At 40.6% G+C, this 25,871-nt stretch overlaps 1 protein-coding gene across 1 annotated transcript in view; it reads right to left on the bottom strand.

Moving 5' to 3' along the window:
* Positions 1-25,871, bottom strand: part of PARD3B (par-3 family cell polarity regulator beta) — a 929,552-nt gene that overhangs the window by 250,626 nt on the left and 653,055 nt on the right. The window contains exons 17-18 of the mRNA XM_004426826.3: positions 21,961-22,167; positions 21,010-21,247 (exon numbers count right to left, since the gene is read on the bottom strand). Coding sequence (XP_004426883.2) covers positions 21,010-21,247; positions 21,961-22,167 — 445 coding nt within the window. The remainder of the gene's footprint in view (positions 1-21,009; positions 21,248-21,960; positions 22,168-25,871) is intronic.

The following is a 25,871-nucleotide window of genomic DNA, read 5'->3' as shown; positions in this document are numbered from 1 at the left end:
GTACACCCAGGTAAGAAAATAGCAGCCATGTATATGTTGAAGACCTTTAAAGAGAAGTTTCATGCTCTCCCTAAGAAGACACTCAGAGATAGAGCTGGGTGTTCTGATGATCAGACTAAGATATCAAAAGTTAAAGATCTTACATTAGAGAAATATTTGGTGTCAGAAGCACAGAATGTGGTAACAACAACAACAAAAAGGGCACTGTGGATTTTCAGCTATTCCTAGAAGCATTGGTCAGCTCTGATCAATAGTGATTTTATTCTGCCTTGCTACATGATAGTTATCTCACTAAGTATTTACTACTGTACCAGAATATACCAACTATTTCCCCTAATGAACAGAACATTTCCAAACCACGTAGATGCTACAGTAAATATTCTCAGTGTCGGGGTATTGAACATTGTTCTGCATAGATTTGGCCTGAGACCTTAGGGAATTATGAAAATACAAAGGTAAAATGTTACATCATCTAATTATGCCAAGCCTCAGCCTACTGGGGTTGTTCATAATTTTTTTTCAATTTTCCTCAGTAAAATAATATCTTTTCTGTTTCTTTGTGATTGAAGAAAACGTGGGCATAGAGATGATAACCGTTGAAGAGTCCCCTCGTTCTAGCTCTCAGAGAGAATACTCTTACTCCTGCCCCCTAACTTGGGCATCTCTTTCTTCCACTTCCCAGGCAATGATGCCCTAAAAAGATTAACCCCCTCTCTGAGGTTGGAGCCAATTCTTTCAATGGATGCCAGAAGTTCACCAAAAAAATTCAATTGTCGAACTGTCTCTCTAATGGAATATGACTTTTGTTTACTTCAGATTATGCAGTTGAGGAAGCTGTGGCTAAGTACATTGGCAGAATATTAAGTGTCATTAAGACATGGTGTCACTGCTTCCCGCTTTGCTACATAAAATGCATCCAGTTTTGCAAAGCACTCTCATATCTCCAGCATACAGTTTTTAACAGCAATTTTCAAATAGCTATAATAAAGGCCAAATCCATTTTGTTACAGCAGCGGGAACTAACACCAGTTATGCTCAGAGCTAGGGAGCTACGTGCCAAATCACTTTCCACCCCCCACTGGGAACAACATACTTCACATGCAAATCAACAAATTAGGCATTTTTCACAGATCCTATTCCCTCAGATTTAAAGTTTCATAAAATACCGCATGATTTTCACATTAAGATACACAAGCAATGAAGTCTAAGATGACATTATATATTTGTGTTTATTTGCCCTCATAATTACAGGTAAATAATAATAATGGACTAGCCAGATACTTCCAAAGTGGGACCAGAAAAACTTAGTTCAATATGGGATGTCTAACTATTCAAAATAGTGAGATGATATTAGTAACCTATCTTGCCAGCCTTGAGTGAGGAGAGAGTGGTTATCAACAAGGATTCCCAAGGAGGTGATCCTTGAACTCAGCATTTAAGCATGACTAAGAGTTGGCCAGGGAGATAGTTGAAGGATGGGTTGAAGAATGGGAAAATGGCATTTTACTCACAGGGAAGAGGAAGGGCCCAAAGCATTGGCTAGCTTAATGCTCTCTTGGTACAGTCTGATCATTCCATGTACTTGTCTGAGGCCGCAGGAAAGAATGAAGGTGGGACATCATATGACACCTTGGAAATTTAAGCACGTCAAGGCACTGTAAAGCCACTGCAAAATCTCACTGCAAGATCAGACTTATGCTTGGAAAGATCATACGGGCAGCACTGTAGAGGGTGGTTGGGAGAAAAAGTCAACACTGCTCAGAAGGCCACTGCTTTAATCTGGGAAGAAATGAGGAGAATCTGAACTATGGAAGTACAGTGAAGATGGAGAGAAGAATGTAGATATTAGAAAGTAGAATTCATGGGACTTGGTAATGGCTTGGATTTGAGGGGTGAGGGGAAAGGATCCACCATTCTCTTGACCTCATGGACAGCCTTAGTAAGGACAGACAAGCAAAGTTAATTCCACAATGTACAAGCTGTGTTTGGGGTACCTATGGAGGTATCTGGGAAAACTGTTTAGTAAGTTTTGTGTATAGAAATCCAGAGCTTGGGTGACAAGTCTGGTTTACAGTTGAGATTGCTGAGGGCAGAGGAGGAGGGAGAGAGGGAGGGAGGGGAGGTAGTGGAGGGAAGGAGAGAAAGAAAGAGTGAGAAAGAGTGAGAAGAGAGGGCTGGGTATAGAGGTCCAGGGAATGTCAACTTTTCACAAGAGGTTAGGATGAGGAGCTAGAAGCAGCAGCCAGAAAGCTAAAAGGAATACCCTGAGAGAGCAGTATCACAGAACATGGCGGCAGAAACAGGGCTAAGAAGGAAGGAGGGATACAGCTGGAAATGAAACAATTCATTTTTAAACACTACTAATTTTAAAGGGAAGGTTGATATATTAAACTGCAGCTCTACTTGTATCTCTACCTGCCCTTTCAAGAATGGAAATTACTGTTACTTTCTTGAACAGTAATTGGTGTCAAAAAAAAATCTTTGTTTTTTGAATGAAGTATCAATTATTTTATTTTAATAAAAATGAGCTTTGCTCTACAAGGCTAAGCATAAATTATTGGACTATAACATTGAAATTATGTGGGTAAACTTTATATATACATTCTATTTATTTTATTATAGCCACTTCTTATGTTAAGCACATTGATGTTAAAAAGATTTTATATGTACAGACTTGATAAATTAATAGAAGAATTAATTTCATAGATTCGCCAGATGGAACCTGGCTAGAGAGTACTAGAAAGGAGACAATCTTCAATAAACACTCTTCCACGGTGGACGGTGTCACTTCCCATGACACTGCACTTAGGTGGTTATCTCCAAACTAGGAGATAATCTTTCTGAGGAGGTCTTGGGATATAAAAAGTGTTGGGATGGACACTCTAGACCTCATTATTCCTTCCACAGAGGGTTACACTCCTACTCCAATGAGAAGGATTGTATCCATCTGGGCTAGGTGTTGAATCCGTTAGTGAAAGGAGTCAGAGAGTAGAAATAAGAATGTCACCCACTTGTCAGGCAGAGAACAGAGATAGCCCTGCAGAAGGTGGATTCCATTAGGAAATGGTTCATAACTTCTTTGGGTAACAGACTCCTTTTGAGAATTAGGAGGAAATTATGGACTCTTTCTCCATAAAAATATGCATACTTATAGTCAAAAGTTTGCACATAATTTGTATACAGTCTCAGGACTGTGCCTTAGAAGTTTAACTCTACATGTGCTTCATAAACACTGTATCATTGCCTGTGGTTTCTCTATGTGAATGGAAAAATAAGGTTTGTTTTCTAGAAATGCTTTACCATTAACCTTGATAGAATATAGTTAACCTATAGAGTAAAAAATGACAACGTAACATTCACAAAATACTTATAATGCTATCTACTCATTTAATTTTAAAAAGTTAAAAAGAGATGTTAATGATATAACAACACATACACAAATTACCTTTTGACTAAAGATTTCAAAGTGCTTCATAAAGTTATACTACCTTTTACATGGAAGACACTTGGGGCATAGACATTCAAAGGCACATTCAACGTACAAGAAGAACAGAGTAGATCTCAGCTACTCTGACTAATTAAATCCTGACAAGCAGAAAGAAGAAAAGGATTCTGTAGAGGGTTTATTTCATACTTTGTCTTATCCAGAATCAAACTATCTCTAGGTAGCAATATGGACAAATTCAGCAATATGCAGTCACGGGCACAGGAGGGTTGTTATCTCCAAATGCACGTCACGTAGGGATGGACCTGTGAGAAGGATCACACTCAGATATTCTGCTTTATTTTTTGTAAAAACTGGACTGAGTGTTCAGAGAATTGAGGATTTTCTCATTTAAGCACTGATTGTCCACAGATGTGTATCCCCGCACCCTCCACCAGCTACACCTATATCGTACATTATATTCTACTATAATATAATATCACATATACTATATATCACACCTATATTACTCACCTCTCTTCTCTCTCAAGACACAACAGCTTGACTAAAATCAGATACACCTGGAGTCACCTCTCCAACATAAGAAATGTAATTGCTTTGTACATTTTTAATTGTGTTTGTTAGGTATATTACATTTGTTAGGTATTGTCCCAAATACCTAACAAATGTAGTTAAAAAGACTGGCAGAATACACTCCATTTCTCCAGATCCCCCTTCCTGATTAGGCAAATTATAAATTTCATAGATGAACTTAACTCCACTATAACTATCATATTACATTTATCTTTGTACATTTTTGTTTCCAAATGCACAGATATTTCTAAGACAAGCCCTAAGGTGATCAAAGACTGGTATTGCCTCCCTGCTCCCCCTCCAGTCTTATCAATAAATCATTTACAGCAAAATGGAAAAGGATAAGAAGTCTGAGAAAAAGATAGTATTGGATTTCTAAGAATCCTTCTGCAGCACAATTTTAATAATAATCAGCAGGACATTTTCCTATTCACGGTCTCATTCAAGCGCATTGTGCTAAATTCAGTGGTTAATGAGGCCTCATCATAAGGACGAGATATTTGCACCTTCTTGCAGAGGTCTTACTTTTGAGGTTTCATTAACTGTCAAAGAAATACATCTCCCTCTTGGAAATGTGTACTCATTTACCAGAAGTCCATGCGACTTCATTTAGGTAGGTTTTTAGATTAGATGCTGAAAATACAGTCCACAAAAATAAAAGAATAACACACTGATTCTGGACTTGCAATCATATTTGAAATCACCACCTTCCTCGTTTGATTTCATAACATCTAATTTCACCAATTTGTGGTTGAATTGAGGCCGGGTCTTTACTCTTCGCCAATATAGGATAAAAATGATACCATGATGCAGTGCTGGCTTCAAAGTAAGTTTAGGGGTAAAAGGGCATGAGGTTTGCAGATACTCACAAATTATTAAGAAAAAAAGGAATGCACGTCTGTATCTGTCACATCCATATGGAGAGAAGGAAAAAGAGAGAGAAAATTCTAGAGCTAATGTGGTAAAACGTTAACATCTGCGGAACCTGGATGAAAGGTATATAAGAATTCTTTGTACTACTTTTCGTAACTTTTCTGTAAGTCTAAAATTATTTCATAATAAAAAAACTTTTAAAAATCTAAATTATGAGGTTAAAAAGACATAAATGAGAAAATAGATCAAAGAATTTACAGACATGTATGTAAGTATGCTTTCAGATACAATTACTATTGGCCTCAATCTTGTAAATCAGCAATCAATACTCAAACACGTTGTTTAAAGTCACTGGTCTATTGGCAATACGCAGCAGTATACGTCACAAAACCCATCATCCCTAAACGACATAAATGTTTCAGCTACAGCTGCCATCAATTATTTAAGACCTACTTCCTAAGCAGGTTGGTAGGCTAGAAGGCAAGATTTTCAGAGAAGGTAGAGAGAATTATGGGAAGAGAACAAAAAAAATGGTTTTATCCTAGTAAGAGAATGCTCCTGAGCAATCTAGAACCCCTGTGTGTACATACACAAAGGACTGTTTTCAGCTGGTGGTCTATCTACCAGATGTAGCAAAATGATATGACTACTCAAAGGAGGCAAATTTCCCCCAGGCTATGTATGCCAGTAAAATAAAGGATCAACTTATTGAAATGTTGGCCCATGTAGACTTTCTTCCATTAACAATCAGTTGAGACACATTTTTAAAGCAACAGCTTAAATGAATGACTGTATGTCTGTAATAATTTTGACTTAAAATGTCAACTGTATTTGAGATGCCATGTACATTTAATCAATGTCTCTACATTGTAGAATAAATATACTTCAGTGTGACTGCTGTGCCAGCCATAAATCATAATTCACAAAGACAAGAACATCTCATCCTCTTTATTGATAGTCGTTAATGATACTACTGATTACAATGGTATCTGCCTGCCATATTACTGTTAAACAGTCTATTAGAATTTCTGTTACATCCTATAACCTACCACTAGTTCTCTGTAGGCTGATACATCTCTTATGGTATAAAACATGATAGACAGTTAGATTTAAAGTTTAACACTGAAAATGCAAAACTAAAAAGCAGAGCTTATCAGTAAATTTTAACCTATATTTCTAAAATTAAGAATATTCCTTCTGTTAGAGATTCCAGTATTCAAAAGACTTGTTTTTCTCTTTCAGAATACTTGAATTTTTAAAAATGAATATTTTAGATAAAAAAAAAACAACTACAAGAGAGAAAACATCAATTGTCATCAAAAAATCACATCAGCCTATGGAAGCATCTACAAGTAGAAACTGACTGTTTGTTTCTATTTCTAGAATGGATTTCTTGGCATCAAGAATTAACTCAGCAATCCATTGTTGAATGCATACCATGGGCAAAGTAACAGCAAATTTGGTGTCAGATATGCCCAACACCATAGGATCACAGGGGAAGGGGATTAGATACAGTCCCAGTAACCAGGGTGAATAATGGCTGGAGGAATCACACAAAGGCACAGAGGCTGGCTTAGAGAGCTCTGCCAGCTAGTCTAGAAGTGGTCCATGCAGGCATATTCCATCAGCAGCACAGGCCATGGTGGTGAAGAAAGCAAATGACAGATGAATACTTGCAAGTCAGATAAGATACATGCGGTTCAAGGAAAAATATCCTGTAACTAAACCAATGCGGCTGGAGATGGAGCCAGGAGTGAGTGTTCTGGGTGTGAACTGGTTTAGGAGTGTGTTTAGTTCAGGAGACCAGGACCAGGAGGAATCCGAAAATTGGGTTACATTTATGAGAAGATATGAGGGGAAGGCAGAGGAACTGGGAAGAACACAAACATCCATAAGACATGGTTCTTCTACTCAAAGTGGTACAAAACCAGTGGAAAATGCCAAGATGATCCAGACCAGCTCTAACACAAGTCTACAGTAATCAGGCCAGTGACCTTCCCGTGAAAGTGACTTTCCCGTTACCTGAGCATGCTGAGACTGAGAAGTTGTTGGATGAGCTGGAGTGAGAAGGCTGACCAAAGGGTTCAAACTGTCAGGGGAGGGAGTTTAATCGATCTGAGGGAATGAGAATGATCTACCACGTCCCCAGGTCTGCATTTGTTGCAAAAATTCCTTGGCACCTTTGCTTATTTATTTATTTTTTGCTGAGGAAGATTCACCCTGAGCTAACATCTGTGCCAATCCTCCTCTATTTTGTATGTGGGTCGCTGCCACAGCATGGATGACGAGTGGTGTAGGTCCGTGTCCGGGATCCAAACCCGTGAACCCTGGGCCACCGAAAGCAGAGTGCAGTGAACTTAACCACTATGCCACTGGGCCAGCCCCAACCTTTGCTTATTTTTAACAATGCAAGAACTACATCTGTATAAATGTTAAATGCCTGGGGTTTAGATTACTTTTTTGTTTTTTTGTGTGTGAGTTTCTTCATCTACTTCCCTCTCCTCAAGTCACAACATAGGGAAAATAGTTACAATTAAAAATAGCAAAACAAATTAAGGGGAGAAAGTAGAATAAATAGGAAAAATATTCTGATAGCAAGTTCCAATTAACTTGCCATAGAGTCTTTACAAAGCGTGTCAGTAATCATATCACTCAAGACATTAAATCCCCAAGTGGAATGGGGATGAGGAAGGCATGACAGTCACACTGAGGAGACGGCATCGGTGGTCTGGTGTGGTGTCTGGCTCGCAGTTTTAGGTATTGGTCAAAACCACCCCCTTCATTTGGCAGTCCGTCTTCGTCATAAAAGCTGTTCCTTCACGTACTTTGAAAATTCCAGGAGGCAAAAAGAAAGCAGAACAAATCTATGATATTGATTTTTTACTGTACCTTGACTAGAGTTCACATTTAAAGTGGAAAATTATAGTCCCTGGGGGAGAAGAAACCTATCAATGGGAGGAACTAATACCAAAAGCCCCAGAATTAGGGTTTTTATTGTTCACTGGTGATTTTTGTCTGCAATCAGAGTCACAACTGTTATTTCTGGTCAATGTGCCCTCCAGCTCTCTCTTTCTTGAGTTTTGAATTATGTAAAATTTTAAGGGTTCTTTTGTTGGCGAGTGGCGTGCTGCTTGTAGCCATTCTCTGCCGAGACATTTCTACTTTGATTTTTGGAGTGATGTGGTTTTTTCAGACACTAAGAAAGCCTTAGCAGTATAGACAGCAGCTCAGGTTAAGGCAAGCACAACAACCTAAGATAACAGAAGAGTTCACTCCAGTTTTCTTTTATAGCTTGACTCTTTTATATTTTTTTTTACTTTTAGTATAATTTTTTTAAATTTGTGGTATTAAAAATAAAATTTTTCATTTTATTTAAATTATTTAATTATTTTTATTTGTGTTGTATTTTTCAAAGAATTTTTATGACTGTATAGTAGCATATAAACAAAGGGTGGGGAGGGAGAGAGGGGAAGGACCAGATAAAATTGGGAATGTGGACTAGGGTGTCCCACTGTCCAGATTTGCTTAAAACTGAGCAGTTTCCCTGGGCCTGGGGTTTTCAGTGCTCAAACTGGGATGAGCTGGTCACCCGAATGCAGACCAAAGGATACACTGAGTATAAATATGTTTAAAGATCAAATTTTTTATTTTGCCTCTAATTAGATTTTCTATTTTGGCAAGTTAAATGTTAACAGTCTTGGGCTATTTCCCTCAATTCAGTGGCATTTCACCTTGTGAAACTGACTTTTCAGAAAACCAACCCTTATCTATTTTATTCCTTAGACACATCTATGCTATAATCACTTTCAGCCAGTGGTCAAGTAGTCAATGGCCACAACGATAAGGGATACACATATTGCAAGTGTGTAGAGTATGTACCTCTCGGGCAAAGAAAAACTTCCATTCAAGAGAGCGGTCACACAACTAAGTTCAGATAGCAAGACGTCTCACTTTCGGTATTTTTACCAGGTACTCTGCAAATGGTTGAACCACAGTGTTATGGGATTGAGGGATGCCCTGGGTATTTTAAAGGAGCTTAGTACATTTTATGTCACTTTAATATTAGAACCTATATGCCCTACCACACTTTAAGGAGAGGCTGCAGGTACCATGAGAACACATCTGCCTGTTCACTGTGATTATCTACTGACTGAGCACCAAGACTGGGCTCTTATTAGACAATCAATCAATGTTTGTTGAATGAATGAAAGAAGATGTCAGGGAAAAAAACAAAAGATTGGTTGCATACTTACAACATGCTTGTCATGTACTTGGCAGTTGCTTGCTCAATAGTACCGAATAAATTATTTCAGAAAAATTGGGGATTGCTCCACTCAACCTAGTAAAGCAGCTTGGAAAGTGATATTGAAAATTCAGTTATTTAAAAAAGGCCTGGGGCAGGTTTTTCAGGGGTGGGGAGGAAGAGAGGCGTTGGTGGGTATACATCTGAACTTCAACCACAATTATGGTCATAACCTCACAATTTGACTCAATTTTAAATCCTATTTTCATCGCCAATAATTTCATATTTATGGGTCATCTTAATTAGATAGTGAGTTTAAGGGTTCATTTTGTATATTTTTTTCTGGGTTTCCCCAGAGCAGCATTTAATAGATATTCAAGTAATGAACTGACTGGCAATTTTTTTCGTATTACTTCAGATGGATATTTACCCTTCCTACTTTGAAAGTACTTCAGGGAGGTCAATTTCACAACCTGTTCAGAAACCTCATTCCAGTGCTTAACAACCATCTTCTTTTTTATATCTAACCTCATTTTTTCTGATAGTGATCTTGGCCCATTTTCTCTAGCACTGTCCTCAGTGGAGATGGAGAACAGCTGGTTACTATTACCAGTTAACTCATCCTTCAACCTTTTCTTCAAGCAGAAATTAAAAAAAATAATTAACTCCCAATGTAGTTCCCCCTTTTTCCTAATTTTGAACCACTTCCACTGTTTTCATTATTTTCAACACTATTATCTAGAATGACTAAAGGGCACAACACACTAATACTCAAATAACTCTACTCCAGTTAGCACACCAATGTAAGCCAGCCAGTCAATCAGCCACAGCATATTAAGGGCCAACACTGTGAGGAGCATTGTGAGGAAGTCCCTTTGTTTAAAGGGATTTACAATCCCACTGAGGACATGAGACAGACATGTAAAACCCAAACTAAAACCCAAGCCAGCCTATGGAAGTGCCAAATGAGAAGACATGGACTGTGAGAAATGCAGGTCAAAGGAAGATTCATAAAGGAGACGGGCTTAAGGTGGGCTTCAGAAGGCTGGCAGGATGGGGGGGACAGGGAGGGAGGGATGGAGGGAAGAGAGAAGGGGAGAGAAGGGAGGTGATCCTAAGAGAGGGTGCCATCTTAGGGCTTCACAAAGCTTGTTTGGGGTAATAGTGAACAGAGTAAACTGGTTAGGGTGGTGAGTTTGTAGAGAAGAACAGTAAAAAACAATGACAGAAAAATAAATTGGGATAAGAATATAGAGGGTATTGAATGCCAAACTAAATAGTTTGAACTTTACAAGTTAGTAGTTCCCACATGGAGGTTCCTGGGACTGGCTGCATCAGAATCATCAGAGATTCGCAGACCCCCCTAGACCTAATGATTTAGAATCTCTGATGATAAGGTCCCGTGATCTATAATCTTAACAAGCTCCATAGATGACTCTACAGTACAGTTGGATTTTTGAGAACTACTAGATAATTGGGAATTGTCTCAGCTCCTAGAGCAGAATACTACTAATATATTATATTTGAAGATCGTGCCATGTGCCAGGCATTTCTCATCTATCATCTAATTTACTCTCAAAGCAACTCTATTAGGTAGATGTTATTTTTATTGCAATTTCACAGAAGAAGAAACTGAAGCACAGAGTGGTAAAGTAGTTGCTGAGGAACTGAGAGCTAGAAAGAAATAGAGCTGGGATTTGAAACCAAGTAGAATGATGGCAGAGGATCTGCTCTTTGCCACTGTGCTATACTGCATTTTAGTGCAGAAGGTGTTCATTAAATATCTGATAACTGAATGAATGAACGATTGGTAGCTATGCCCAGGATGAACTGGAATGAAGAAAGGAAGAAAGCAGGGAAATCAGTTAGAAGTCTACGGACACAATCTAGTTATAAATAACAAAGACCACGATTAGTATGTGGGAGTGGGAATGGAAAGGAAGGCCCAAACTAAACGACAGTATTTTGCAATTATCAACAGGCTTGCTGGTGGATGGAAGGGTGGGAATGGGAAGAGGGAGGCATCCCGGATGTCATGGGGTTCCTGGCAGTGCCTCAAACAGAATCAGGAAAGTCAGGATGAGCTAGTGACTTAGATGGGTGGATGATGAATTAGATTTTAGACATGTTGAAGCTGAGGTTGAGGCAGGGGCACGGTGCAGAAATGATCAGCAGCGAGCTGGCGGAGCAAAATTGGATTGTCTGCAAAATCCTGGTGGACATTGTTTAGCGTGGTTCAGATTAAATAGTCCTAGATGTGCAATCCTATAATATTTGTATATCTCTTATCCATTTTTCAATTTGTGTATTGCCTATATCTGTTTCTAATAGTTCTGGGAAGCCTCTTTCTTATTCTATGAGAAAAACGGTTACAGTTATTATGCCAAAGATTCAAGTCTTTTCCCTTAATTATGAACCATTTCGTGTTATTAAATTGCTGTTTCCTATGTTGACTTAAGACAGGAAAATCCAATGAAGGGCAAAAATAAGGAAGTACGGGTTCTACAGGGTGTCTGAAAGTATACACAGAATTACGGCTGGTGTCAATGCATTATTAGATGCTAACACAGCAGTGGCAATGATCAAGAGGGGTCTTGGTATTATTATCAGTTCAAAGTCTGGCTCTAGGCAGGCTATTTCACTTCTCAATGGCTCATTCCTTATTATCTGCAAAGTAAAGCTACTGCTTGCCACATTCATCTCTCATGCATCCTGAAGATGGATGTTAGTAAATTACATTGAAGTTCTCAGATAAAAGGTGCTAACCAAGAGCCAATTCCATTTTTCCCTCAAGCAAATTATTAAATCTATACATGTCGTTATCTAATAGTATTAAGTAAACATCCTACAAGGACATGACATTGTGCTGGACAAGGTACAAAGCAAATTAGGCAAATACAGTCCCCACTAGGAACTTATGGGTGTTTATATATACAAATAAAACTGTTGTTAATATGTTTTATTAGTTATTTAATGTGAGTATGCAAATAGGTCCATTAGGAAATCTTTTCGTTTTATTAATCCAGCATCTTAAATGATTATATTTCACCTCAAATGCTAATGAAGTTTATTTATTAATGTGTATCTTCCACTTTAGTGCCCGTGAAAGTTCTTTTTAGCATATCAATTTCTTTAAAAGTTAAGCCAATTTTTTTCCGCACTGAACTTTTGTTCTGATCTGTTAACAAATCTAAACCCCATTATCCAAGAAAAGTAACGAGATAAAGGGGGTCTATTCTTCCTCAGTGCTCTTTCATAATTCACATTAACGTTAATGGGAGTTGTGCACGCATATTAAGAGAGAAGAGAACGCTAATTAAACAAATAAGCCTTTGGCTGACACTCTACGTGATCATTTTTTATTGTGATAAGTATGAGAAAGTCATCTTGCTTTGGACAGCCACAAACAGAGCTACAGAGTAATCAAGACTGCACAGGGTAGGAGGGGAAGGCGAGGAACGGCAATCAGATTTCAAAATGATGTTGAAAACAAGTTTCCCGTACATTTTTATACTAATTAACTCCACCCATGCCCCTCGCCCCTCCGTGAACACACACTCAAAAAACCGATAGAACGATAAACAAACATTTGCAGACATGCTTGACAGCTGAAAAAAAAAATTACTGAAGTCAGGCACCAACCAAGCTCTGCATGCTGGGCGTCGCTGCGGCTCATTTGTCTCTGTGCTCAGCCCGTCAAAGGGGTGGCCCGTCTGCCTCTGGGGCTTCCTTTAGTTAAGAAATAAATGCCGACCAAACAATCCCACATTTGCCTGATCCAAATTTAATCTATACTTTTTAGTTACCATATTTGCATCTATCTCCATCGTTTTATATCACTTGCCCTATTCACACAAGCTCTCTCTCCTGTGTACAATCTATTCACATTCTGGTGCTCATTTTCCTCTCTGGTGCTTAGTTGCAAACGAACAAAAGCTAGGATATATAATACATAAATATATAAATATTATCAGCTATCACACCACTGGGTTTAATGGAAGTCAATATCGGTATATTACACTGTCTACTTTGCAATTCCATTACGGGCTCAACACGGCTGGTCATAAAAAGTAGCATTCTGAGCCCAGGCCTGAGACAGTCATAATGAAAAAAAAAGGGTCATTGCTCTTCCCAACTCAAATGAAAATTAAAATTGCTAGGGCACTTAGCTCAAAGGAAAATTGGCAAATTAACAAAATGAAGAAACAAAATATTCATGGCTCATACTGTGAAAGAGAAAGTAAATAATTTAAGGGACTGGGAAGTGAGAACATGCAGAGTTACCAAACAGACAAAGAATGAGCCTAACCAAATTCCAAAGTGTTTTCAGCTTCCGTGTCTTTTCCTCTGCCATCATGGACAGCCACAGAGAAGGATGGATGGCTGCCGCCGCCATAGCCTTTGACATGCAAATTTATTTTTTTGCTGCAGTCATATATTTCTCTCAGGCTCAATATATGCAGCCATTTTACCCTGATCTCTAAGGCTCTCTGTTTTCAATGTATTTCTATATCCAGATTGAAGTTGAATTAAGAACTCTGACCTACTTCAGCTTTCATTTTTCATCTGAAATTTCATGTTTCAAACTGGCCTCTACTTCATGGAGCAAAGCACCTTAACTCTAGCCTGCTGTTTGCCTTTTGTCTTTGGGGAAATGGCTGTTAAAATTTCACTGGCCAGGCTGCATTAGCCAGGTTAGCCTTCGTACCCATAAAGCCGGAGGGATACCCAGACATTTTACAACCACCATCTAGAAAGAGGTAATGACAGGCACAGCCACATTACATTTATTGTTCACGAGACCTATAACAGCCATTATGGGATCAAGGTAAAGAAGGGAAATGCACGACAGATGTCATTCTCCCTGGAGATCTAAGTATTCAGTCTCTATCTAACCTAATTTAAAAATCAAGTCAAAATGTATCTTTAAGGGTAACATATAAGACAACTTCCAAGGCAGCCCAATGAAATAACTCTGTGCCCTGCCTTAAGAATATCAAGTCCAAAACCCATCCATACATTCTGGTCTGGTCTAGAAATACATGAAGGAAAAAAAAAAAGGAAAGGAAAACAAAAAACTGATTCTCCGAGTCACTTTTCTATTTGTATTCAGCACCACCAGGTGATTAGACAACCTTTGAAAATAGTTCATGGTTACCTTTAGAAAGGGGTGACCCAAAGCTTATAAAATATAAATGACTGCATTATTTTTCTATGTCATTACTTCTTATAGTTTATTACACAAAATTGTTCAGGCTAAAGAAAAAACAGCATGCCCACCTGAAATACAAAACAGCAATTAGAGGAAAAATTAAAAATCGAAACAGAAATTTAGTGTGCTCCAAGTCAAAGGCGCTATCTGATGGTTGGCTGTCTGGGCTGGGGCCTCCGGGGAGGACAAGAAGCCAAGCCCACCCAGACAGGCACTGTCCTGAGGGCTCTCCTTACCTGAGCTGTTCCACTTCAACTTCACAACATCTTGGGGAGGATGTGTTAACTATCCTCAACTTACTGATGGCTCGACTGAGACTCAGAGATTAATGAGGCCACAGAGTTTGCAACGGACAGATTTTTAACTGGGTTGAGTATTACTTTCTTGGTGGTGATGTCTGTGTTGCTGTTTGTGGAGGTGGTAGGTGGAGGAGGGTGTGTGTGTGTGTGTAGGAGTGTTCTTTGCAAAACAATTCACAGCAGGATGCCATTATATTATACAGTTGCCCTAGTTTCAATAAGATAATGAATATATAGCATATTTTAGTCTAAAACAAATGAAACATAGATGCTTTAGCATCTACAAAGCTTAGAAATAAAAAGTTGATGCCTCCAGATTTTAAAAAATACCTTTGTCATTAGAGTTTATGATTTAGGTTTTTTAATGTAGAAACTGACCCAGCGTATCCGTGAGGAATACCTACTACATTAACTGAGTTAAGAAGAAACAGCCAAGAATATCCAACTGACAGGCCGGGAGGAATAGAGTGAAGTCAAACAGCCATGAACCGAGTTCCCCATTTGGATTACAGACCACGTAACTCCAGGATGTCTACTTCAGTATAGTAGGGCTTTGTACACTAAAATGGCACCATTTGGGTTAGCTTTTTGTTATAGCTTTATGTGAAGTCAGTTTAAAAATAACCTTCCTATATTCATATGCTGCAAAAAAAAAAAGAAAGCAGGCATAAAGTGATCTGGCATTAGTACCACAGTGTGCTAAGTTCTGATAAGGTATCTGCTGAAAATTCAGCATAGCCTGGGCACCACACAGTCCCCTAGACTGCTCGACAGTCGCCAAGGGTGCGATGACACCATCCCTCCCGCCTTTACCTTCTTTGGGCACTACGACAGTCTGAAATAATCTCAATTACTTTGAGTGAGTTGTTTACTCTCTTCCACTGGCTGGAAAGTAAATTCCACCAGAGCCCTGGCCTGGATGTCTCATTTGGCACCATATACATTGACTGTTGATCCCTCCATGGGACAAGGCATTGCTTCGTCCCAGAGGGATGCTGGGTACATGTCCCACACCTCCCTGGGAAAGTCGTTGTTACAGGTGGTTCACATGTTCATGTGATATTTTGCTTGATTTTGTTTTAAATTCAACGCAAGAAATTCAAAAGTCTTTGAGTTTTCCTTCCTTATTAGGACAAGAAAAATGCAATAAAAGCAGGGACCTGATTGCCGTATGCCCAGTGCCTAGAACAGTGCCTGATACAAAGCAGGCCTTCAATAAATAGTGTTGAATAAATGAAGAATAATTATGAATGTGCTTGGCAAAGAGTAGGCACTCAGTATATGTTACTAATCAAATGAATATGGGCAAAAAAATATTAAAAGCAGAGATGAAGTTCCTGTTGGCAGGTTTTGTACTTTTTAATCCATTAAGGAGTTTACAAGGCACAACTCCTTTTAGCACCAAGCTGTGCCCAAGGTACAGAAACAATATAATATATATAATATATTAATATAATATCAAGAGGAGACAACAGCAGCTATGATATGAGGGAATGGATTTTAAACACAAATCTATGACAGAATTCAGTTTAAAGAATGTAAGGATTGACAAGGCTATAAAATAATTAAGAAATCAGGAACTGATTTCTGGGTTTTCCACTCCAGGCAGGGCAAGATTTTCTTAGCCAAAGGATATTTCTCTTCGGGGCTTAGAAAACATCTGCTAGACCCCAGGAAGGCAGCGTGGGGCTGATAGCAATGGGCTTGTCTACAGACGGCCCACCCTCTGAGCTTTCCCCTCTGGCTGCAGGGAGCGCAGGTGGACTTTCTGCAGGGCAGTGCCATGAAGAGTCCAGGCCTAAGGAAGCGAGACACAAGGGGAAGACTGAAGCACATTCTCATGCTCTAATGTTCTCCTCCAATAGCAAGTAAACAGAGGATGCAGGGAAACCACCAAAGTTGGTAGGCTCTTGAGCTGCATATTTTTCCACAATAATTCACAGCCTGAGTAAGAGCCATGGTTGAATCCGTAAGGAGGTAATTCTGAAGTCAGCGTATTACAGGCATACCGGAGCCAGACAACACATAGAATGATATGAATTAATGAGATTCCCCATAATCTTTTCAAAAAGATCAGGATCAGGTTAAACTAACAGACTAAACTGAGCCACTACATGTCGCCAACATGAACAGACCAGCTGATATCAGAAAAGCACACAACACTTAGCTTTTTACAAGCAAGAGCAAGCCACTGCTAACACTGCCGCATGTCCACGACGCCTGGCTTGGTGGGGAGGGGGGCAGAATTCCAGTCCTCACTCATGCCCCTGGCCAGGTGCCGTTGTCCACGGACACCTACTCAACTACACAGAAGCCTGCATTCAGGAGAGCGTCTGCGAAACGCAGATAATGGAAAAAATAACACATATTTAAACCACACATCTAATTCTCAGAGAGCCTTAAAGCAATCAATCTTTTTTAAATAAGAAAGAAACTAAGTCAATAGCATCTGAGCAACAGATGAGAAATAAAGCAAAATCTGTTGGCTAATGGTAACAGCTTTTGTATTCTTTGTTGTTGAAAATGTGCATGTAGCAGCAACTCCAATATGCTCACAAACTCAGATGCAAAAGGCTACGGAAAACAGTTGCTATTTTTACACCAGAGATAAAGTCAAATACCACCTTCCAGATCTTCATTTTACTAAAAGAGTAGAAGGAAACAAGCTGAGTTGCTGGATGTCTAGAGGATCTAGGACCTGTGATTTGGACGGAGGAAGATACAGCGTAGACTGGACCACAAGGAGAGACAGCGCTGCACTGCGGGCATCGGAGCATGAACCCACCGAAGCAAACCATCTGAAATAAAATATAACTAAGGCTTAACTTAGTAATATTCTAGAAAATGGGACATATGAAGCTCTAACAGTTTTTATATTTATAGACTGCTCTAGCTAAATCTTTATAGTTTTTTCTTTAACACAGATTAAAGAGAAAATTTTTCCTTATAAATTACTATGATGTTGTAAAAGTAGTAATAATTATTATGATAATATGATAGGAAACTATATTAGTTTTCTATTGACACTATAAAAAATTACTACACACTTCGTGGATTAACCAGCAGAATGGGCTGAAATTAAGGGGTGAGCAGGCCGCGTTCCTCTCTGGAGGCTCTCCAGAGAGAACCCATTTCTTTGACCTTCCCACCTTCTAGTGGCCACCCGCACTCCTTGGCTCCTGGCTTCCTCCTTCCATCTCAAAGCCAGCACATACAGGAGTCCCCCCTCATCCGCAGGGGATACGTTCCAAGACCCCCAGCGGACGCCAGAAACCGTGGACAGCACCGGACCCTGTATGTACTATGTTCTTTTTACTTAACGAAGCACTTTCTGGCTTCTCTTTGGTATAATCTTGCCAGCATTACTACTCTTGCACTTTGGGGCCATTGTTAAGTAAAATAAGAGTTGCTTGAACACGAGCACTGTGATACCACAACAGTCGATCTGATAACCTAGGTGGCTACTAAGAGACTAATGGGCAGTGGTGTACACAGCATGGATCCCAGGGAGAGGGATGAGTCACATCCTGTAAGGGATCGAGCAGGATGGCATGAGATTTCATCACGCTACTCAGAATGACGCGCAATTTAAAATCTATGAATTGCTTACTTCTGTAATTTTCCGTTTAATAATTTCAGGCCATGGTTCGAGGGTAACTGAAACCGTGGAGAGTGAACCCACAGATAAGGGGGACCTACCGAATTGCATTTCTCTGTACCTTTCTTCCACAGTCACATTGTCCTCCTCCACTGTGATTACACTGGGCCCCCTGAGGAAAAGCCAGGATAAGCACCTTATCTTAAGATCAGCTGATGAGCAACCTCAGTTCTCCTTTGCCAAGCAACATAACATACTCACAGGTACCAGGAATTGGGACGCGGACATCTTTAGGGGGCCATTATTCTGCTTACCATAATAATTAACATTATTGAATGTTTACTACTTGCCAGGCACTGTTCTAAGCATGTTACATGTAGTTAAAAAAATATAATTCTCATAATAATGGTAGATTCTATTATTATTCCCATTTTCCAGATAAGGAAACTGAGACACAAAGAGATTAAATAACTCGCCCAATGTCACCCAGATAGAAAAGTAGAGGAGCCAGGATTGAACTAGAAGTCCACATGCACTTTTAACCTCTGAACTCATAACTTCAAGGGGAGTTTCACTGAAATGTACTGCAATTGCATGTGTCACTATTATCAGGATGATCATCTCATGGCCTGTAAACTCTGGCAATCATAATAATCACCTGGAAAAAGTGCAAGTTTAACATTCAAAATGCCAAATGGAAAGACAGAGTCTAGAGAGACCACCAGGAAAACAAACCAATGTCCATTGTGTCCATTGAGAGAATTCTCCCATGGTATCAGTATTATTTGTGTCCCCTAAGTGTCACTGCGCAGGTTCAAGGTCCTTTCCTCTATATTATACATATATAATATTATATGTATATAGAAAAATATATATATATATTACATATATGAATAACAGATACAGAATGGAACTTTCTGTTTCTGTCTGAAATTTCAGTTGAAGATCCCAAACTGAGAACATTTGATGACAAATGCCACCTGCATTCTTAGGAGAGATATCTCCTAAGGGTTTGATAAGAGGTGGCCAAACTGGCCACCAACCATCACCTCCCACCCTCACCTTCAGCCCGTGGAGAGAAGAGCAGAGACTGAGGGAGAGAGTTTCTGTGATGGGAAATTCCAGGAGTAAAGAAAGCACTGGAAAAGGGTGCTGCCCCCTCTCACCCCAACAAAATATGTGAGGAGGCTGCAAGAAACCCCCTCAGAGAATTTGCAGGCACTTATATGAAGGAGACTGTCACCCCACTTCCCACCCGTCTGCCTGGGGACTTCAGACACGTACTGACCTCTCCTTCCCCATGCATGCAAGTGTTCTTGGGAGAACTTGGCATGTGGCCCTAGAGCCTGGGAGGCACGAAGCCAGTGATGACCGCCCTGGAGAACACTGAGGATGCCAGGGGGCCTCAGCGATGGCTGGGGCATCACCACGGCAGGGTGAGGGGGGGAGCGGGGGAACAGGCTGCACTTCCGTCATCTGGAGGGACAAGGGATCCATAAGTCTGGTGAGCCAAATAGACGCTGCGGAGGAAGTAAGGCTAAGGCCATCTCGAACTGACACCATCCAAGAAGGGTATCAGCTGGAGTGACGAGGCTCCAGGGCTGTGCTGTCTGAGCTCAGAGGCTAAGGGCCAGAGTCTCAGCAAGTCAGTGGGAGACTGAATCTCCTGCATCAGCCACTGGTGCAGCAAGGAGCCCCTGAAAAATCCACAAAAGTGGCTCACAAACGGCCCCCAACAGCCAGATCACACCAGACACAGACGCCAGTTACTGTATCTCCATCCTTGTTTAATAATGTCCCTCCCTTCCCCCTGGTTCTGAGAAGCTGGAGAAGCAGAAGGTGGAATCCTGCCACCACACCCAGGGCCCTCCTTGGGGTTGAGGCCTGAGGCGTGGGGAGGAGCAGAGCGTTGATTAACATTAGAGTGGAGTTTCAGACCCTAACAAAGAGGTTGTTTAAATACCCAAAGTGACCAGAAAGCCATCAGCTGGAGAACTGAGATCATCAAATTGTGGACATCTTGACAGCACCAACAGAGCATATCTGAAGGTAGCTGGAGGAGAAGAAATAAAGTCGTTTTTGGATTGTACCTACCGAGCCATGCCCAGTCGATGGACCGCCTGCATGTGAAATCTTGTCTCCCAACCCCACGCAGTTAGGAGAGCAGGAAGGCTGGCATCATTTTGACAGTGAGGAAAGTCAGGATCAGGGACGTTAAGTAACGTGTGTGAAGCCCAGCAGCCGGTGTGTGGAGAGTTGTGGATTCAGACCAGGGCCCGGTGACCGCAGACGAAGTGACAACTCCACTGCACCACAGGGCCTCTGGGGGTGACAGCTAGTGTGCACACACCTAGAAGCACAGGGTGGGGAGAGGCTCATCTACCCTGTGAGGGGGTGTCCTAGAGGTAACAGTTAGGACTCCCTCGCCTCTTGCTCTACCTGTGCTGATGGAGAAGCATTTCCTTTACCTACATGACGCTGCGGTACCAAGGGCCGCGGGCGTTGCCCACGGCCCTTACCACGCGCCGGCCTTTCTTTGACAACAAATTTATGACAGCTTCCTGTCATCACCATGAGATTCAGAAACCGCCCAAGAAGGCCCCTTCTGCCTCTGTGGAAAGGAACAAGCACATTCGGCTTAGATTTGTATGCATTCAGCTGAAGACGAGGGAAAGCTTGCATTTCATTCTGAGTGCACACCAACGAGTGACTTCACCAGGAGAAACAAGAAAACAAACAAGAGGGTCCTTCATCGAAGGTCCCTACCTCAGCATGGCGCCAAATCCCTTCCTCTTCATTTTCCTTTCTGGATCTTCATTGTCCTCTTTCTGCTTTTTCTCTTTGACTTTCGATTTGCCCTTTTCCTTCTTCTTCTCCTTCTCCTTCCGCTTCTTGACTTTCCTGGCTTTATGATCCACGTTTTCTAGCTCCGAGTTCCCCTGAGGGGCAGATTCACAATTCAGAGCTCCTTGGCCGGAGTGAGAGCTCTTATCAGACAGACCGTCTGTACAGGGAAAAAAATCAATGCACGTGGTCAGGGGCACTTAGAGCTGGTATATAAAGAAAAGTTAAAACGTAAAATACAGAGCACAAAATATAGGAGCCCTGCCGTGTGGCTACTTGTACCCTTTGAGGAGACAGCGGCCTACATCTGGTGACTTCAACAAGGTTTGACGTTGGGAGTGGGGATGATGGTTGCGTAGCCGGAACCGGAAAGGTCTGATATGTGGGAGAGCACTAATCTCCCTGAACACCAGCTGGTTAACCTTGATCAGCTCAGGAAGCTGGGAGACTAACAGGGGGAGCTGCTTTTGAGGCAGGCGAGGCCTTTGAGTACAAATATAGCCCAACTGCTTCCACCCAACTAATGCTGTCAGTCCTCAGGTTGACGCTGCTTCTAATAAGTCCAATAAGAACGTCAAGAAACGCATAAGTGCCCCCACCCTCAGGGTAAATGACAGCGGGTCCTTGCAGGAAAGTGAAGGAGAACATTTCTTGAGCGTTTGCACTGTAAAATAAATCGCACATTGCGTTATCCAATTCCATGTTCGTTAAGCCAAAGGGCAAAACATATCAGGAAAATGAATTACTTTTAATATCGAAAATATAATTGTGACCGTTAAATCATTTTTCTCTGTAGTTAAGCACACATTCTGGCCTATGGTTCGCAGATAATAACGAGATGAAGGAGCCATTTAAGGAAGCACGTTGCCCTACCGGCTTCTAAGTCTTCGGGCCCGTCGTAAGACTTGTCAATGGCCGCTCGGAAGCTCTCATTGCAGCCGCGGCCGCGAACCATGTGCGGCCGGGGCCTGTGGAAGGGAAGTTCATTCTTCCGGACCTCAGCAACCGCCGTCTGCAGGCTCTCCAAGGAACTGGACTTCTTCAAACCCAGGGTGGGACCGAAATCTTTGCTTGGAGATTCTGGAAAAGAAAGGGCAGAAGGTGATCCTTCCCGTAACGAGGCAGTGTGGTATAGCAGAAAGGCTTGTTGTTCTAAAATATTTCTGCTTGTGCACCTTCAAAAATGGGGTATTAGGTGGGTCGGACTCAGAATTAAACCCCCACTTTGCCACTTTTTGTGATTTGGAGCAAGTGGGTTCATTTCTCTAAGCCTTAGTTTCCTTTTCCATAAAGTTGTGGCAAGATTTAAAATGATAATACATATCATATATAGAAATAAATATGCCTGTGTGTATATATACACACGCACACACAATTCAGACACACACACACACACACACACACACACAGCACCTTACATAATGCATGCTTCTCTCACAGTTCCCATTCTAAGCACTCCCCGACATTGTAGCTTTTATTGTTTCTGACATTGTTTTTATGGTTGTTAAGTAACATACTATACATGGAAATCAAAGAACACTGAAGTGATTGTAATTTTTGTAATTAAACACTCTATCTTACCCTAGTAGTTATTAATGTATGGTGAATGCAATTCATTTAGTCAACAGATAAAGAAAAGCAAGAAAGAAAATAACTTTTCTGTGTCAATGCTTATTGTTCCAAATGTATTTCTATTTGGGTATCTAGAAAAGGGGCAACATTCCATATGATATAAAATTCCAAAAAGGAAAAAACAAATGACACCTATGTGAATTTTAACAATTTGTGTTCTGATACATAATATTTTTCACTTGCACTGTTTGTCTTGCCCTGTACCTGCCTCCTGTCACCTTTGGCCTGACCTCCATTCCCACCCACAGGCAGGCTCCCAGTTGTCTGTAATAGGATTAGGCTATATAAATACCAGCAGCACAAGGATTATTTTAAAGATGGAAGGAATTCTATCAGGGCTCTTTTCCATCAGGGCCAAAGCTCATGATCCTCTCCAGTTACGAAGGAGATTACTGCCATGAAAAGGCTACACTTGCATTTCTGGAAATAAACTACTTCGCAGTTTTTCAACAGATATGGATTGAGTACATACTAAGGATTACGTACATAAAGTCCCTATTTCAATGCCCAGCACATAGTAAGGCTGAAGGAGCAGCACTCTCTCTTCTGTCATCATTATTTTTACTTCTGCTGCTGCCACTACCATGAACACTACCACTAGCTGTCAACACAGTATTAGGTAACGCAAGGAATACAAAAGAAGTACAACGAGGGTGTAATGCATATATACACACAAAGTTAAATAACAATACACACCCTTCCATATGTTCTGAATATGTTAAAAATAGAATAATAACAATAATGCTAGCAGCTAACAATGCCTGGCACGCTTTGTCCTGTTCTAAGTGCTTCACCTATAATCCTTATAGTTGTGCCCCTGCCACTGTTGTTAGCCCCATTTCACAGATGAGGAAACTGAGGCACAGAACAGTCTATAGTTACACATTTAATATGTGTCAAAACCAGGAACTGTCCTCAGACAGCCTAACTCCAGCTTTTCTGTTCAGTACTGCCTGTAGATGTACTTGGCTTCTGCCCTCTACCTGATTATGGGCAAGCTACTTAAAGTGGCCTACAGATTCCTCATCTCTAAAATAAGAGCATTTGTCTAGATTAGCTCTGAGCCTAGTCAAGCAGGCAAACTGCAAAAATCAGATGTTGTTTTATTTTTTCATCATTAACTTACAGGAGGCAATTTTGCACTTTGAATAATATACATGATGACAATAAACATTGCATTTTATAGATGACAGTGTATCTCCAATAAATGCAACAGTGTATCTCCAAGAAATGCAACAGAGATGACACAAAGCAAAAAAAAAAAATTGCAAGAAATTTCAGGTGCTACTTGCAAGTCATAAATAATGAGAATATGTTAATACTAAAACCAGAAAGAGGCGTATTTCTTATATTCTCAGGAAGGAACGTAAGCTGAAGAAATAGAAATTGAATAAGCTCATTTCTGACAAGGAAACAAAAGGCAACAGAGAGGTTTGGGGTATTGAAGCAACAGTGAAAGCTTTGGAGTTTACAGAAAATATTTTATACCATCAACCCCTGGGGATGTCTGACATGAAGTTTGGTGAAAACATGAAGACGAAAACTATCTGAGAAAGCCTCGTTTCTCTGTCAACAACAGTAACCATCTTTTATTAACTAATTGCCATTCAGGAAATTATATTGGAGCCCAAACTGTAAGTGTTCAAGTCAACTTTTAGCAATAAATTCCAGGGAACATGAAAGTGAGTGAATCATCCAAGATATGAGGCATGTTATCTAAAGGAGCTAGTCTAAGGCTCAGTAAGAAGCCATATTTGAGAAGGAACAAATACATTGTTACTCATTCTAAGCAAAGTAAACATTAAGGATTCATAGATTTTGCAGGATTAATAGAGCCAACAATTAATTCACTTTATATAAACAGAAGGCACAAGTTAGAAGCGCCACCTGATGCTGGCCAAAATTACAACCTAGCTCTACTGGGTGCAGTCCATGGTAAAATAAAGGAAAAAAGGGTGGCTGAGTCCGAGGCTGTGAATGTGGACTCAGGGGTTTTCAGGCTTGGAAAAAAATGTTCTATTTATTCCTGGGGAGTAAACAGGATGTAGCAATGGAAGAGAGACTGATGTAAGAGAGGAAAAAGCAAAATCAGGAAAGTCCTTACAAGGACTTACAGGTGCATTGAATCTCCAAGTGAAAGAGGACTCTGACATGGACCTTGACCAGGATTCACAGTTTGTTTATGTGTCTGAGGGCTTCTGATAGAAGGTCAAGGTTACTGGTTGTGGGAGAGATTATTATGTCAATTGATAGGTATCAGCACTAAATTACAACAAAATACTTGGAATAAAGTACCTTACCACATAAAGATTGTAAGGAGTACAATATATTGTCACACTCCACGTGTCTTCCCTACTCCTACCCTCACCAATTCCAGCTTAGGTTGACATGGCACAGGAAATTCTGTAGTTTTTAGAATGGGAAGATTCACGGTCTACTTTTAGCCTGACAGTTTACACAAATCATATTTTTTCTAGCCTCCTACTAAAAGTAGAGTTCTCTTTGAAGGGATAAAGTAATTAATCAAAATTAAAACCTCAGTCATCCTATCCCATTGAAGTCATCCAGAAGTATGATGACTGTTCACATTTTCATCTGTAGCTGATGTGACACTGGCTGTGGCCAGTTTTAAGCAACTGTCTGAGAGAGTCATCCATGAATACCACATGTTATCAGTCACGAGGGGGACTTTTCCAAATTTGAGCATTTACCTGTCCCATTTTGAGCATTTATAGAACTAATCTGTTCAGTGATTTCCAGGCCAGCTTAAGGTAGTTGCAAATACCAAGGGATACATCTTCTGAACTTTAGAAGCCAGGCTTTTTTTGTGTGTGTGTGAGGAAGATCAGCCCTGAGCTAACATCTGCCAATCCTCCTCTTTTTTTGCTGAGGAAGACTGGCCCCGGGCTAACATCCATGCCCATCTTCCTCCACTTTATATGGGACGCCGCCACAGCACGGCTTGACAAGCAGTGCACCGGTGCGCGCCCAGGATCCGAACCGGCGAACCCTGGAGCACGCGCACTTAACCACTTGTGCCACCGGGCCGGCCTCAACCAGGCTTTATTTTTTAACCTTGACTCCTGTGTCCAGTGACTGTGTTCTCTAAGATCCAGATAAACTTATCTTTCCATCAGAAACATGAACTTGAC

Source organism: Ceratotherium simum, chromosome 9 (assembly GCF_057802395.1).
Source record: "Ceratotherium simum simum isolate JZ-2026a chromosome 9, ASM5780239v1, whole genome shotgun sequence".
Classification (NCBI taxonomy): Eukaryota; Metazoa; Chordata; class Mammalia; order Perissodactyla; family Rhinocerotidae; genus Ceratotherium; species Ceratotherium simum.
This window is presented reverse-complemented; position numbering and strand designations above follow the sequence as displayed.